Source organism: Vitis vinifera, chromosome 13 (genome assembly GCF_030704535.1).
Source record: "Vitis vinifera cultivar Pinot Noir 40024 chromosome 13, ASM3070453v1".
In the NCBI taxonomy this organism is placed as follows: Eukaryota; Viridiplantae; Streptophyta; class Magnoliopsida; order Vitales; family Vitaceae; genus Vitis; species Vitis vinifera.
The window spans coordinates 7041954-7058537 of NC_081817.1; the positions used below are offsets into that span (position 1 = coordinate 7041954).

General features: G+C 36.2%; 1 protein-coding gene across 2 annotated transcripts in view; it reads left to right on the forward strand.

Moving 5' to 3' along the window:
* LOC100247866 (pullulanase 1, chloroplastic) overlaps nucleotides 1–16584 on the forward strand; it is a 60591-nt gene that overhangs the window by 23769 nt on the left and 20238 nt on the right. For both annotated transcript variants that reach the window (XM_002271784.5, XM_010660031.3), the window contains exons 10-18: nucleotides 947–1037; nucleotides 1128–1221; nucleotides 1368–1463; nucleotides 2247–2387; nucleotides 2800–2850; nucleotides 3689–3759; nucleotides 3865–3957; nucleotides 4415–4505; nucleotides 6222–6293. In XM_002271784.5, the coding sequence (XP_002271820.3) occupies nucleotides 947–1037; nucleotides 1128–1221; nucleotides 1368–1463; nucleotides 2247–2387; nucleotides 2800–2850; nucleotides 3689–3759; nucleotides 3865–3957; nucleotides 4415–4505; nucleotides 6222–6293 (800 nt within the window). The remainder of the gene's footprint in view (nucleotides 1–946; nucleotides 1038–1127; nucleotides 1222–1367; nucleotides 1464–2246; nucleotides 2388–2799; nucleotides 2851–3688; nucleotides 3760–3864; nucleotides 3958–4414; nucleotides 4506–6221; nucleotides 6294–16584) is intronic.

Genomic DNA, 16584 nt, shown 5'->3' on the forward strand with positions numbered 1-16584 from the left:
ATAAAAAAAAAATCAAAACTACCTAAAATAGAAATGGATTTGGTAACAGATTACCAAATCCCATAAAATCATGGGATAAGAAAAGATGATTTGTTAGCTGTAGATATCCTCAATCTTAGCCCTTTAACATTGCTGACAAATCATCAAATTAAATCTTCCTATAATTTTACAGATTGGAAACCTAAAATCACACTTATTTTTTCTTGTTTTGTTTTCCTAAATTAAAACGATACTGTAATTTTTATTTGCTGCATTAATTAGTATATCATAGTCTAAAACCTATTTGTATTTTCTTCTTTTTTAATTTTTTATTTTATGTTTTCGTTTTTAGAATTTTGAAGTTGTTTAAATTTAAGGGAGCTTGTTTACAAAAAAAGTAGATCAAGTTTTAACCTTATACATCTGATGCCTAAAGACTTTGCCTCTTGCCTTTTACCTTGTGAAATTTGACATGGAAAATGTGGAGGGTTTTTCCAAAAATGAAATTTATTTGTGGGCTGAGAAAATATATTAATTTGGAAAATTAAATTGGCCAAAATTAACAATGTGGAAAAATTATGAGGGACTTAGAAACCTAAACTCTAGTTTAACATAAATTAGTTTCTTTCAATTCTGATTTAATATTCTATGAGTTGCACATATGTTTTTACACATGAAGATTTCAGGATACAATTTTTTTCTGTTCTAGCTCCAGAGGAATACTTTGCTAAGTCACATTTTCATTTCTAATGACTTGCTTTGAATAGGTAGATAGCTTAGCACATGTTGGACCATCTTTAGATAGGTTGTTCATTTTGACTGTAGTCCTATACTTGTACCTTATTTTGGAAGATTCAATTATTTAAAATTTCTTTTGGAAAAATATAAAAGTCTTGATTCAAAATTATATTGAATAGTTTCATGTTTATTGGCATTATTCCTCAAAATGACATAAAGGATTTTACAGATCCTAACATCCTGGAAACGTTACCTCCTGATTCAGTTGAACAACAAGCACAAATCATGACCATACAAGATGAGGATGGTTACAACTGGGGGTATGATAGAATACCCATATATGTCAATTTGAATTATTTTTATGTTTTTAATAAATTTGCATTTGCTAATTATATCATTTGTTAACAAAGGTACAATCCTGTTCTCTGGGGGGTTCCTAAAGGAAGCTATGCAAGTAACCCTAATAGTCCATGCCGTACACTTGAGTTTAGAAAGATGGTGCAGGTAGGGATCTTGGGTTTCATTTTGCATGAAAGAATAACAGATCTGATTTTTCACTGTCTTCTCTCATGGGGACTACAGATATGTTATGTTGCATTACATCCACATTCAACTTAATCCTGCTTTTAAGTTATTTTTCTAAATTTCAGGCACTTAACCGTATTGGCTTTCGTGTTGTGTTGGATGTTGTCTATAATCATTTGCATGGAAGCGGGCCATTTGATGAGAACTCTGTTTTGGACAAGGTCATAAGTGAATTCTTATGTTCTATTTCCACTTTGCTTTTCATATTGTAGCTTAGCTTGCTTCTCTTCATAGGATCTCATTGAAGGCAGGGGTAGCAATTGGGCCATGTCATGTCAAGGTTAAAAAAATCATGAAATTTAGTTGATATGAACATGCGCTATTTAATAACCGTGTCAGAGTTCTTTGGTATGGCAACAATTTGTTTGTTATATGGGTAACATGACAAAGCCTATGTAACCCTATAAATAGGTCGAATTTGGTGGGGTTGAAGTATATTTAATTATCTCGGAAATTACATGAACAATCCATTTAACCTGAATACCTGCCTAACATGAGTATGACACTACTTCATAACTTTAACATGAATTAAAAGTTAGCTTATTTTTCAAAATAATTTACTATAAATATAATAAAATTATTGTAATTCAAATTTTAAAAGAAAAGTCTTAAAATTTACAACTATATGAATAAGTGGGCCATATATGGGTCAAGTCATAATTGTGTTAACACGACAAGGTAAATTAAATGTGTTAAAATGGGTTGTGTTCAGTTTGAGGACTTCAACTTGAACATGACTTGTTTAATAAACAGGTTAAGTGGGTTGACACAAATATAACATGAACATGACCTCAACTCAAACTCGCTAGTTTCATGTTGTTTTTGGGTTGTCTTACCAAGTTGTGTCAAAAATTGCCACCTCTAATAGAAGGCTGTCCTGTCAAATTTATCCTTTTTCGTTAAGAGTTTTGCCTCTCCTTTTCTGACAATACTTTTCCCTGTAGATTGTTCCAGGTTACTATTTGAGAAGAAACAGTGATGGCTGCATTGAGCATAGTGCATGTGTAAATAATACAGCCAGTGAGCATTTTATGGTTGAACGTCTGATTCTCGATGATCTTTTGTGCTGGGCAGTTGATTATAAGGTATTTCTCATGATGGTTCACTTTTTTGTATTTCTCACAATGGTTCACTTCCCCCCCCCCCCCTAAATGCCTCAGAAAAAGCGTTGTGAAATGCTAAATGCCTAATAAAAGGTCTCCTTAGAATATAATTGGAACTAGGGAAAAGCAAAGTCGATCTTTTGGAGACTAGATTTCTGGAAGTCAACAATTGTATGGCAACTATACTATTGTACATGACAAAATTTGATTGCCATCAGTTGATGAATATTCCCTAACACTATTCAGTCAAATCCAATATTAAATAGTAGGAATTTTATAACATCTGTTTTTACAATTTGCACATCATTGCAGTTATGTAGTTCTTCATGTATTTAAATTTTCATGTGCGGTTCTATAATGTGATTAATAATTGACTACATGGATTCCTTGTCAGGTTGATGGGTTCCGGTTTGATCTCATGGGTCACATAATGAAAAGGACCATGGTATGTGACTCTGTCTGACTTTTGAATTGAGGCAATTTAACGCAGAACTTATATAGAAAGCCAATTTAAGTTCTCAGCAGTGAAAGCCAAAGGAAAAGTGTATATTCAAATGCTAATTTCACATTCTAATCAGTTATAGCACATCTAGGGGTTTTGTGTTAATTGCTTCTAAACCTTTATATAGCTAGCGAGCCAGATAGACTTTGAGTTGGCTATGTATTTGACTTCATAGTTTTTTTTTTTTTTAATTTTTTTTTTGTTTCTACATAGCATGTTTGATTGTCATGCTAGTTTGCAAGTCTGCATTTCTAGTGGAAACTCCTCCCTCTCTTTCTCTCTCTCTCTCTCAATCACTCCGTTCTTGAAACTTGATAAATTAAAGATGTTGATATGCTTTCTAGTCTGCAACATGTTAATCTGTAATTTTTCGCATTTCTTATTTTTTTGTTGGGTATTTCTGGAGAACTGAAGTTAATTCCATATCAGTATTGCCTATATCTAGCCAGAAAGACTCTTCATGTACTGTTTTTTGTTACATTTTCTGAACAAAAGTTGATTTTTCAGTTTTCTCATTCTGAAGGTTAAATAGAAGTCATGAAAACTTGTAGATGAATGGCAATAACCTTAATTCAGAACAGAAGTTGCATATCTATTATGGTCAAAAATAAAAACTAACAATGTGTATAGTGAAAAAAGGAAATTTGAATGTAATTTAGACTTTCTGATAAAAAAATGAATATAATTTGGACTTAATGTTCTGTCCAAATTTATTTTATTGCAATTATGAGCAATGTATAAGAGATGCGCAACTGAAGGAGAGGCTTGTATTCAATCACAGGTGAAGGCCAAAAATATGCTCCACAGTCTATCAAAGGATACAGATGGAATTGATGGTTCAAGTATCTATATGTGAGTGTGGACTTATTAAGTGCAATTTTTTTGCCTTAAGCTTTTTATGTTGTATCATTAAGGTATGAATTTATTTGTCTCCATTACTCTTGTTTCTGTTTATAGATATGGTGAAGGATGGGACTTTGGTGAAGTTGCAAAAAATGGACGTGGAGTAAATGCATCACAGTTCAATCTTTGTGGAACTGGTATTGGAAGGTACTTTCTTTTCCCCTCTTATGCTGTCTAACATTTTCCTCTTATTACTTGCTTTCTCTTTTGAATTTCGGAAGCAGGGATTAACCACATAATGAGTCTATATCTGCAATCTTGGCTCCATGATTGACATGTTTGAGGTATAGAAGGATATATTAATTATGATTGCCTTTTAGATTTGCAATAGTAGGACAAACCATATCTCTTCCTTAAGAGATGGAAACTGAGATGCAACTTTGTTTCAAACAAAGCAGTACCAGAGGGATGCCTCATCTTAGAGACACATGAATCCAGTGGATACCCTCTATTTATTGCAACTTTTGCTGCTTCTATGTATCCTGGGTTTATTAAGAAGCAGGGTTGTCTTGATAACTGAATCATATTTCTTGATTTTAAAATTTCATTCACTATTCGCATGGAGGCTTGATAACTTTGTTATTATTTTGAAACTCTCATTCAGCTTTAATGATCGAATTCGAGATGCAATGCTTGGTGGATCTCCATTTGGCCATCCTCTTCAACAAGGTTTTGTAACGGGTCTATTTTTACAGGTAGTCAATCAACTGTTATGTGTGGAGGCATGTTGTTTGAATTTTCATATGGTTCTTTTCTCTTACAATATCATTTTGTTGGAGCGAATATTTTGTTAAGATAAGGAAAATACCTCTGAAATGTGCTTGAACTAAGGGGATTTTCATTGTACAATTGTCACAAATGGCTAATACTTGTATAGATATTGTTTGCTGTGACCCATTAACCTTCACTAACTACCGATGCATTTAGAAACACTAGACAAAACTAGCTTATTAGCCTTCATGACTACCAATGCATTTAGAAACACTAGTGAAAATAACACTCATAGGTGCTAGCAACTTCTACTCCAGTCGATGTGGGATTTCACATCACCCTTCCATATAGGCATGATATCTTTGTAAGCCTATGATTCACAATAGGCCAAATTCCATACATCTTATTGGAATTGATTCTAATACAGTCTACAACTTGCTAGTCTTGTGTTCATTTAGGCAGATTAGCCCTTATAGCTTTAAAATACATGCACACATTCTAGAGGAATTCCTCTTTATAAATGAGAGGTACTTGTTTCCTTTGGCACCATCAGATGTCATATTCCTCCTTCAATACATGCATGGCATCCTCGTCATTCCATGACTTATAAGATGTCAAACTCTTCATGTTTTTGCTTGGGGAGTAGCTTTGATTCCATTTGCAAGGACCCTCTAATCCTATGTAGATATTATCTATTTTGAGCTCATTGGATCTCTCGACTTTGAAAGACATTCATACATTATGGAGGACTCACCCCTTACAAGTGCTAAGAACTTCTTCTCCAAGATGATATTGGATTTTATTTTCTTTTTAATATATATATTTATCTTGTTTAGGTCAATTTCTTAGTTGATACGAATATTTTTGAAAAATTATTGCTGGAAAGTGTTTCAAATTCTTATTTGTTATATATTCCTTTTAGTAAAAAATATTACATGGAATATTTCATATATTAATATTTCCTTATAAAATTAGATTTCCTTGTAGGATAAGGAATATTTTTATAAATATTCTAGGCTATCAGGGGAAAAAAACTTAAGAGATTGATGAGTTTGTAAAAGCTACATAGGATAGGTAGAGATGTGAAGAATAGTGAGAGACATTTAATGGGGGCACAACTTGCGTTGGAGCATAACACAAGGTTTGGGGTATAGATACGAGGAGCATAGAGGCATGAGATTGTTTTAGGGCTCGGGAGTTACATTTGTTTTTTTTTTTTTTTTGTCTATCCTCTGTAATTTTTCAATATATAGTGGATTGATTTATTCTCATCCGTGGATGTAGGCATGATCGACCAAATCACTTTAGAATCCCATGTCTCTTTGTGTGTGAATTTATTTTTTTGTTTATGTCAATGTTCTTGTATTAATATGTGATATTAAAGTTTCTGCACGCAACAATTATTTTACGAGATTCATCTGGTCTTTTTCAAGATTCAGTCACCAACCTATTATCTGCATTCCTCTCTACTGTTTATGCAGTTGTTTTAGAGATTCTAAATTTCATTTGATCAAACCCTTCGACATATTTCTTTCAGGACAATGATTTATTTAGTTATGTAAACAAAGTTTTGGTTGAAGGTGTCATCGTGGACAGTTTGGAGGTTTATCTGTAGAAAAAGATGATTCTTTCCCTATATGGTTCTTGTATGATCTACATTTAATTCACTTCAGTAAATGAAATTGCTTCTACTTCTTCAGCCTAATGATCATGACCATGGTGGTGAAGAAGTTGCAGAGCGTATGCTTGCTGTCTCAAAGGATCACATCCAGGTTTATCATCTTAATACATTGTTATTAATAACATCATATATATAGTATTGCACCTCTTCATTGAATTATTTTATTTAGTCATAGCATTTATATTTAGAGTAATATGTGAATCAAGTTGCAGTAACAAGTTAGTAGCCTTAGTGTTCACGGAACTAAAGTGCTAGCGCGCTATACTATTCATACTGCTGTATCTGTGAACTAACTAGGGGTTGCTGCTTACTTGTAGTATTAATATGCTCACTGTTCTAGGATTAATTGTTGTTAGGTGTTAAAAAGTTATAAAAAGGCAGCCGTTCTATCCATGTAAGGTTTTCTATCCCTTTAAGGTTAATGAATGATTGTTGTGAATTTTCCCCTTTGAAGATCTTGTTCAGAGGCAGTAATTGCCTTATTTTCTAAGCCCAATTGCTCAGGAAACCCTAGGTTTGGCTGCTGAGAATTTTCCTCCTTTTTTCTTCCCTCAATTACTTTGAAAATAGAGACTCTCTTATATTTTTTTTTGATCAGAAACGAAGAAGATTATATTAATAAAAGAACAAATACAGGAGAGAAAAAAGAGACAAAAGAAAGAGAAAAAAACCAAGGGAAGGATGAGAGGTCCTTCCTACACAAAAACCAAGGAAAAACACCCAACAATAGAACACTAAAGACAAAAGAAACACCAGCAATCTTCAAACTCTTGAAACGCAAACCCCAATCCAATTGAGTTGTAGAATGCTTAGAGGAACTCCTCTAAAAGCTTCAGTACAAGAAGCCCATAGAGAAGAATAAAACCGGATCAAATCCCAAACCATCTCTTCCGTTCTCCCTTTATCCTCAAAGATTCTATTATTCCTTTCTTGCCACACCACCCAAATTAAAGTAAGGCAAGCAATTTGCCAAAGTGTCTTGCCTCTTAATGAGTTCCCCAAGCCTTTAAAAGAAATAACCAACATGTCCTCAATGCTCCTTGGAGGGACCCAACTCACACCTACTAGATTGAACAACCTGTGCCAAAGTCAGAGACTCTCTTATATGGACCTTGGAATTTCTACATTAGAGAGATTAGTAGTAAAAGAATGGAAGGAAAGTGATAGGTTTTCATAGGACACAAACTAAGATATGGGAACAACTGTACATGACTTGACTCCTTTCATAAGGGTAGTGGGGAAATCTACGTCTATAAGATCATTTTCAATAGATGAAGCTGAGATGGAAATGGAATTGAGATTACTTGAATTATTTTGGTTTGCCACTACTGATTCAAAGTCTTAACCATGAGGAGACATGAGCTGTTGTTTGCTTTAAGGATTGGATCTCCTTGAATAAAAAGGAAGCCCTGGTTGCTTTAGCCCTTGAAAATCTCCCCCTGCTTCTAAGTTTTCTTGATTTGGTGATGACATAGTTGGTTCAGCCATGACACAAGAAGAAGAAACAGAAGGGATTGAAGCAGGATCAGGCAATGATAATTCCTAGAGACGATCTTCACTTGGTTGTGTCTCCTCTCGAAGAGAAGTGGCTGGGAAATAGGGATGAGACTCAAAGGTCACACCTTTGGACACCTAGAATTTTTTTGTAACGTATAGTAGCATTTGTAATTCTTTTGAGTAGGTGAATAGCTAAGATAGACACATTTAATGGCTTGGGGTTCAAGCTTACTTTGGTTAGGTGAATGATTATGAGCAAGTGCTATACAAACAGAGATTTGAAAGGGTAGAGGGTTAACGGACTTGAAATGAGGATACGATTTCATAAGGCTTGAAATTGGAGTTTGGTAGTTTAGAACCCTGGATGGCATTCTATTTATCAAGTAAGAGGCAGTAAGGATGACCTCTCCCTATAGGTACTTAGGAACATGCATAGTGAACATTAAAGCCTTTGCAACCTTTAGTAAATGCCTATTTTTCCTTTTGAAAACCTCATTCTATGATGGAGTCTCCACACATGAAATTTGGTGAATTATCCCTTGTTTAGCTAGGTATTCTCCCAAGATAGAATGGAACCTAAATTTGTGTTTGGAAGTGATTTTGGACCATGGAGTGGAAATTTTGAAAGATTTGGCTAGTTCCAAATTTTTCCTTTGAGAGATAAACCCAACATAATGGTCATCTATAAATGTTAAAACCATTTTTTTTTCTAGAGATGTTTGTCACTCTAGAAGGTCCCCAAATGTTGCTATGGATTACAGAAAATGGCTTTGAAGATTTATGGGGTTGAGCAAGAAACATTGCACGTTTGTGTTTGGCACGTTGGCATACTTCACATTGGAATTTGGAACAAACATGGATTTTTATTTCTGAAAAACAATGGAGACAAGTTTTTCAAGTAAGGAAAGTTAGGATGGCCTAACCTACAATGCCAAAACATTATTTCTTGAATACTAGAAAGAGAAGCAAATTTGCAACTAGAAACTAAACCTTGTTAATACTTGGGTTCTTCCTCCTTAAAGTAGTACAACCCCTCATGTTTTCTAGCATTGCCAATTGTCTTCCCCAAAAGTGGTTCCTAAAATTCGTAGCAAGATGGAGAGAATTTACCAACACATTTTTTTTTATCTTTTGTTAGTTTGATAATTGACAAAAGGTTGCAAGACAAATTTGAAACATGGAGAATTGAAAAAAGTGTCAAGATTTTTTATTTTTTATTATTTTTTTTATTGAACCTTTTCTTACAACAATGGAAAGTGACCCCTTGACTATCTTTACCTTGTAGTTACTAGACATGGAAAATAAGTGTTAGATAATGTATAGTTATTTAGGTTATTTACTTTTCCTTTTCCTTTTCCTTTTCTTTCCTTACTGTATTGTGGGTCCCACTAGCATGTATATATATACCCAAGTCCAATGTGTATTTTTTTTACAGTTTTTCAATAACAATAATTAGGGATTCTCCCTTTTCTCTCTCTCTCTTCACATGATATCAGAGCCTAGGGAGAAAAAAACCCTAATTATTTCCGGTTTATCCGTGAATCCATTTTGGGAAATCTTTCAGTGACTGTGTTTCATTCTAGTCATCCTTCCCATCTTCTAAAGTTTCCAATCAACCCTCACCGCCGTCGGAAAACCCTCACCGCCGACGAATTTTCCGGCGACCTTTTCTGGCGAATTTTCCGACGAAGTCCTTTTCCGACACCGACCATACCATCAGGTGCGCAAGGAGGAGATCTTCAACTTTTCTCAAGCTAACTCTCGAGGAGGACACAGTGGTAACTGAGGTAGAGGCCAACATCCTCATTGCACCTATTGTAATAAGCTTGGCCGCACTCGTGATCGGTGTTATCAGTTACATGGGCGGCCTACCCGCACTGCCCACGTGGCCCAGTCCTCTGATCCTCAGTCGCCTCAGCTTCCTAGTTCCTCCACATCTCAGGGTATTTTCCTTACTAACAGTGAGTATGACGACTATCTCCGCTATCAGGCCACCAAGTTAGCTTCTGTTGCCCAGACTGGTAATGCTTCTGCTTGTCTTACCCACACATCTTCTCTTGGACCTTAGATTCTAGATTCTGGCGCTTCTGATCACATATCTGGTAATAAGGATCTTTTCTCTTCTATTACTACTACCTCTGCCTTACCTATTGTTACTTTAGCTAATGGTTCCCAAACTATGGCTAAAGGTTTTGGTTTCGCTCATCCTCTCCCTTCCCTACCTCTCCATTCTGTCCTTTATGCCCCTGAGTGTCCTTTTAATCTTATTTCCATCAGCAAAATAACTCGCACTCTTAACTATTCTATCACTTTCTCTGATAAATTTGTGACCTTGCAGGACCGGAGTACGAGGAAGACGATTGGCATAGGACGTGAGTCTCAAGGCCTCTATCACTTCACCTCGCCTTCACTTGCAGTTTGCATTTCCACTGATGCTCTCCTCTTCATCTACAGTCGCCTGGGCCACCCTAGTCTATCCAAGTTCCAGAAAATGGTCCCTAGTTTTTCATCTTTGTCGTCGCTTGCGTGTGAGTCCTGTCAGCTTGGGAGACATACTCGTGTCTCATTCCCAAAGCGTTTGAATAATCGGGCAAAGTCTCCTTTTAAACTTGTCCACACCGATGTTTGGGGTCCTTGTCGGACCGCGTCTACTTTAGGATTTCAGTATTTTGTCACTTTCATTGATGACTATTCTCGATGTACTTGGTTATTTTTAATGAAAAATCGAGCTGAGTTATTCTCTATTTTTCAGAAAATTTATGCTAAAATCCAAACCCAGTTCAATATTTCTATTCGTGTGTTGTGCAGTGACAATGCCAGGGAATATTTTTCTACACCATTTACTTCATTTATGTCCCAACATGGGATCATTCATCAGTCTTCTTGTGCTCATACTCCTCAACAAAATGGGGTAGCTGAACGTAAGAATCGACATCTTGTTGAGACAACTCGTACTCTCCTTCTCCATAGTCATGTTTCTTTTCGTTTTGAAGGGGACGCTGTTCTTACAGCATGTTATTTGATTAATCGTATGCTATCATCTGTATTACACGATCGGATTCCTCATTCCCTTCTTTTCCCTGACCAACCACTTTATTTCCTTCCTCCTTGTGTTTTTGGTTGTACTTGTTTTGTTCATATTCTCACTCCTGGACAGGACAAACTTTCTGCCAGAGCCACAAAATGCATCTTCTTGGGATATTCTAGACTTCAAAAGGGTTATCGTTGTTATTCCTCTGAGACTCATCGCTACTTTCTCTCCGCTGATGTCACTTTCTTTGAGGACTCACCGTTTTTCTCCACCTCTGAGTCTCTTCCTGTTTCTAAAGTCTTACCCCTTCCCATTATCTCCCCACCTGATGCAGTGCCTTCTCGCCCACTTCAGGTTTATCATCGCCGTCATCGTGTCGCTGTTCCTCCTTCTTTGGCCACGGTACCTACTGACTCACCTCCTATCCCTTCGGCTTCTCCTGCCCCGGCCCTGCCTCCTTTTGTTGACTTACCTATTGCTCTTCGGAAAGGCAATCGATCTACTCGTAATCCTCATCCCATTTACAATTTTTTGAGTTACCATCAATTATCTTCACCCTATTCTGCATTTGTTTCTGCTATATCTTCTGTTTCTCTTCCTAAGAGCACCCCTGAGGCTCTTTCCCATCTAGGCTGGCGACAGGCAATGGTAGATGAAATGGCTGCTTTACACTCCAATGGCACTTGGGATCTTGTTGTTTTACCCTCTGGTAAATCTACAGTTGGTTGTCGTTGGGTCTACATAGTTAAGGTTGGCCCTGATGGTCAGGTTGATCGCCTTAAGGTCTGCTTAGTTGCTAAAGGCTATACTCAGGTTTATGGTTCTGATTATGGTGACACTTTCTCTCCTGTTGCCAAGATAGCTTCTGTTCGTCTATTGCTCTCCATGACTACTATGCGTTCTTGGCCTCTTTATCAGTTAGATATTAAAAATGCTTTCCTTCATGGGGATCTTGCTGAGGAAGTTTATATGGAGCAACCACCTGGTTTTGTTGCTTAGGGGGAGTCTGGTTTAGTGTGCAGGTTACACCGTTCTCTATATGACTTGAAACAATCTCCTCGAGCATGGTTTAGCCGTTTTAGTTCTGTTGTTCAGGAGTTTGGCATGTTTCGCAGTACAACAGACTATTCCGTTTTCTATCATCATAACTCTTCGGGGCAGTGTATTTATCTGGTAATTTATGTGGACGACATCGTCATTATAGGCAGTGATCAGAATGGTATTTAGAAACTAAAGCAACACCTTTTCACCCACTTTCAGACTAAAGACTTGGGGAAACTCAAGTATTTCTTAGGGATTGAGATAGCTCAATCCAGTTCCGGTGTGGTTCTTTCCCAAAGGAAGTATGCTTTAGACATCTTTGAAGAAACCGGTATGTTAGACTGTAAACCGGTAGACACTCCTATGGATCCAAATGTCAAACTTATACCAGGACAGGGGGAGCCTTTAGGAGATCCTGGGAGATATCGGCGACTTGTAGGTAAACTGAACTACCTCACCATTACTTGTCCAGACATTTCTTTTCCTGTAAGTGTTGTTAGTCAATTCCCACAATCACCATGTGATAGCCATTGGGATGCTGTAATCCACATTCTTCGATATATCAAAAGCACACCAGACCAAGGTGTGTTGTACAAGAACAGAGGTCATACCCAAGTTGTTGGTTACACAGATGCAGATTGGGCTGACTCACCCATAGATAGACGTTCCACTTCCGGGTATTGTGTTTTTATTGGAGGTAACCTAATATCTTGGAAGAGTAAGAAACAAGATGTAGTGGTCAGATCTAGTGCTAAAGCCGAGTATCGAGCTATGGCTCTGGCAACATGTGAACTCATATGGCTGAAACATCTTCTTCGGGAGTTGAGATTTGGAAAGGATGAACAGATGAAGCTCATCTGTGACAACCAAGCTGCTTTGCATATTGCATCCAATCCAGTCTTCCATGAAAGGACCAAACACATTGAAGTTGACTGTCACTTCATTAGAGAGAAGATCGCATCAGGATGTGTGGCGACTAATTTTGTCAATTCAAATGATCAACTAGCAGATATTTTTACTAAATCTCTCAGAGGTCCTAGAATTAAATACATTTGTAACAAGCTTGGTGCATATAACATATATGCTCCAGCTTGAGGGGGAGTGTTAGATAATGTATAGTTATTTAGGTTATTTACTTTTCCTTTTCCTTTTCTTTCCTTACTATATTGTGGGTCCCACTAGCATGTATATATATACCCAAGTCCAATGTGTATTCTTTACAGTTTTTCAATAACAATAATTAGGGATTCTCCCTTTTCTCTCTCTCTCTTCACAATAAGAAATAAAGAAATGTGGACTACAGGTCATATGATTTGAAGCGCCCAAATCAATGATCTAGGTTTCCCTTTTATTTTGATCAACATGAAGAGTAGTAACAAATGTACTTGTTTGGGCTAAAGTGCATGAGAAAGTATAGACCATTGGTTGTGACTAAGATTAAGACTAATTTGGGAGCTTATATAGGTTGTCTAGTTGCTCTTTAATTTCTTCCCTATTGAGTGAATCTCATCCAATATTGTTGGATTTGATGGTAGCATGATTCTCTACTCTAGCTTAGAAACCTCTTGCATTAGTTGGTCTGCTTGGTTTCAGTTTGGTGGCTTGCCATGTAGCCTACAATAGGCCTCCTTTGGGTGGTGAGTGTTAGGATAGAATCCTTAAAAGTATGACATAATGTAACATTTTTGGAATACATTATTCATTTAATGAGATTTCAGGTTCACTTTAATCCATCCTTAATCTTTGCATTATTTTTTATAAGCATTTTGGCCTAACATCTCTTACATTGTACATGATTTGGGTGCATTAAAAGTTGCACTGAAGATCTAAGTCATGGGTTTCTTGCAAGTAGATGATTTGTTCACAGTTGATTCGTGAACTTAGACAATCCATTTGAGGCTGTACTGTACCACCTTATAATTGGAGGGATGACTGGTTTTGATTGTCGGGATGGGGTTCCCATGATGAGTACACTAATGTGTATGGTTACATATTGGACAGGACCTACAATGAGTCATGACATAAGGCTATTGGGTAGTCATGACTTTACCAAGTTGTTATATTGTATTGTTTCTCAACATTGAAAGAATATTGAGCTTGTATAGAAGTTAGCATTGGTTTTGACCTACGGATGAGATTGTAAGCTGATTATATATTTCCTATGAATTTGGTCATTGTTGATGGAAACCAATAATAATAGGTATTCTCAATAAAGACTCCATGATATCTTATGGATTTTGAGATAGTGTCCTTTTGGGTGATCCTAAGGACGTGTGATCATGAAATTTGTAGATGCATATTAATTCTTTTAGTGAAATTTGACATATGCTCTTAGTAAGTTAAAGTAAGTCATTTGATCACATAATAGGAGGATCTGTAATTCAAGGATTGTAGAGGTAGTCTTGAAAGGTTGATAACTTTCACCTTGTTAAACTATGGATGACCAATTCATGGGGAGATTGTATACAATGAATAAGAGGTCATAGACCCGATCACTTGCTGTCTTGTTGTAATATACATAGGGTATTAGAGTGTAGTTGACTTTCTGTAATGGGATGTTGTGTCAACTTCAAAATTAAATTATGAGGGAGCTAATACCCTATGGGTTCCAGTGGTTTTGACTTGAGCTCATATTCCTTAATGACACAATTTATGGGGGTTGAATGAGTTTTTAGTTCACTTTTGTGTAAAATGGCGTTTTGGTAATTATGCAAGGTGGCACAAAGGTAAGTAAGTGATATCACTGGATTGAGCTAATTGATTAATTGAAGTCTTGTTGGGTTAATTAATCAATTAGCAACCTTTTTAGGTTAGATTAAGTGATCCAAGCTCATGGTGGACTTAAGTCACTTAAGCCTGTAATATCCTTTTAGGGGAGAAACCTTTTGTCATTCTCTCCCTACAGTCCAGAGAGAGAACCTAGCCTCCAACCTTGAAACTCCATCATCTCAATGCCTAGACTTAAGGAGGAGTCATCGGGTGGAAGATCATGGTGTTTATGAGATCTACTATACGCTGACTAGAATCGATTTGGGAACATTTAGATCAAAGGTATGCGACATTATTCTCTAGATCTATGTTTTCTATGGTATCAATATTATTTTTAAATACCAAGTTTTTCGTTGTGATAGATTTAGAGAGCCTAGGATAGATTTTTATGCACTCTAACAATCTAGGGCAAGAGAATAGAGCAATCCAGGGTTTCCCAATAGTGAGGCCTATGACAATGGTCATACCAGTTTCTTTTTCCTTTTTTGGTTGTTTTTTGATCTCCACTTCCATGGCCTAGGTTCTCATAGCCCCTTCATGCCAAAGCAGAACCTTTGGTATTCAAGGATGTTATGTCTGATTCTCTGCCTTCTCCCATCATTACTTTTCTTCTACTTTCTTCTCATCTGAACTCAACAAATACTTCTTGAATTGAAGGTAATGATTCCTTCCTAAGAATTCTCCCTCTTACTTTATCTAGGTCTTTATTGAGACAAGTGAGGAACTCAAACACTATTTACTATTCAATCATTTTTTTTTAATTCACACTACACTAGATACACCTCTAATCAGCTTTGTAAAATAAATCAAGCTCTTGCCATAAGTTCTTCAATGCATTATAGTAGAGATTCACGGATTGGCTTCCTTGTTTTGTATCTTGTAGCTTTGATTTTATCTCAAATACTTGTGCGGAATTCCCCAAATCTGAGTAGGCCATTTTTACATCATTCCAAACATCCTTTGCAGTAGGCAGAAAACGGTATGTTTGGCCAATTTCAATCTCCATAAAATTAATCACACATGCAATTACTATTGAATTTTCTGCATCCCATCCTTGAAAAGTAGGACCATCCTCCTTCGGTGGTTTAGTGGCTCCAATCAAGTGTTCGAGTTTTCCTCTCCCTTGAATAACCAATTTGATTGATTGAGACCATTGCAGGTAATTTTTTCTGTTCAACTTATGGGCTGTAATTTGGAGGGAAGCGTCCTCTCCTCCCTGCAATATGCTTGTCCCAACTCTGTCCATTTTAGCCATTAAACCCTAGAACCAGAGGTACTACTTTGACACCATAAACAGAGGCTAGAAAATAAATGGAATAGCTCACTTGATTTATTGGAATGAACAACTAATACATTTATAGAGAAAAACCTAACAAACAGATAGAAACTAGGTTAAAATAAATCCCTAAAAAATAGGAGACAATCGGATAGAATCCAGGCTAACTAAATCCCTTGAAAATAGGGGCAAAAAATTCAAAGGGATAAAGCTTCCTGATCACCTACTATTTTGAATTTAAAAATACAGAATATTAATAAAACAAAAACATAACAAACTTGATTTCTACAAAAGTGAATCTCAGACATCGATTAGCACCTGTAGGGAAAGGGGAGTTGTTAATGTGGTGGTGGTACCAAATAGGTGCCTTTAAAAATTAGATTGACCCACAATATTATAATTCCCTTGATCTTTCTTCTTCTTTTTTTTTAATTAACAAATAAAAACACATTCTCCAATATATATGCAGCAATACTCTTCCAACAACTAAAATATGCAAGTTCTATACAAATAAAATCAACACTCTCCCAAACAATACTTAAATAACAGTTTATATCACCATTATGACTACTGAGCTAATACTTATCTCTCATCCACATCATATCAAATAAAATGAACCAAATGTAGCTCTTAAAATACCAACATCTTCTAAAGGTAGAAAATCAATCAATAATTGCTGGTTAGAATTAAATGAAAATTGAGAGAGTTGATGAGAGATGAACAAACAAAGATTTAACATGGAAAATCTTTGAAAGGATAAAAAACAAG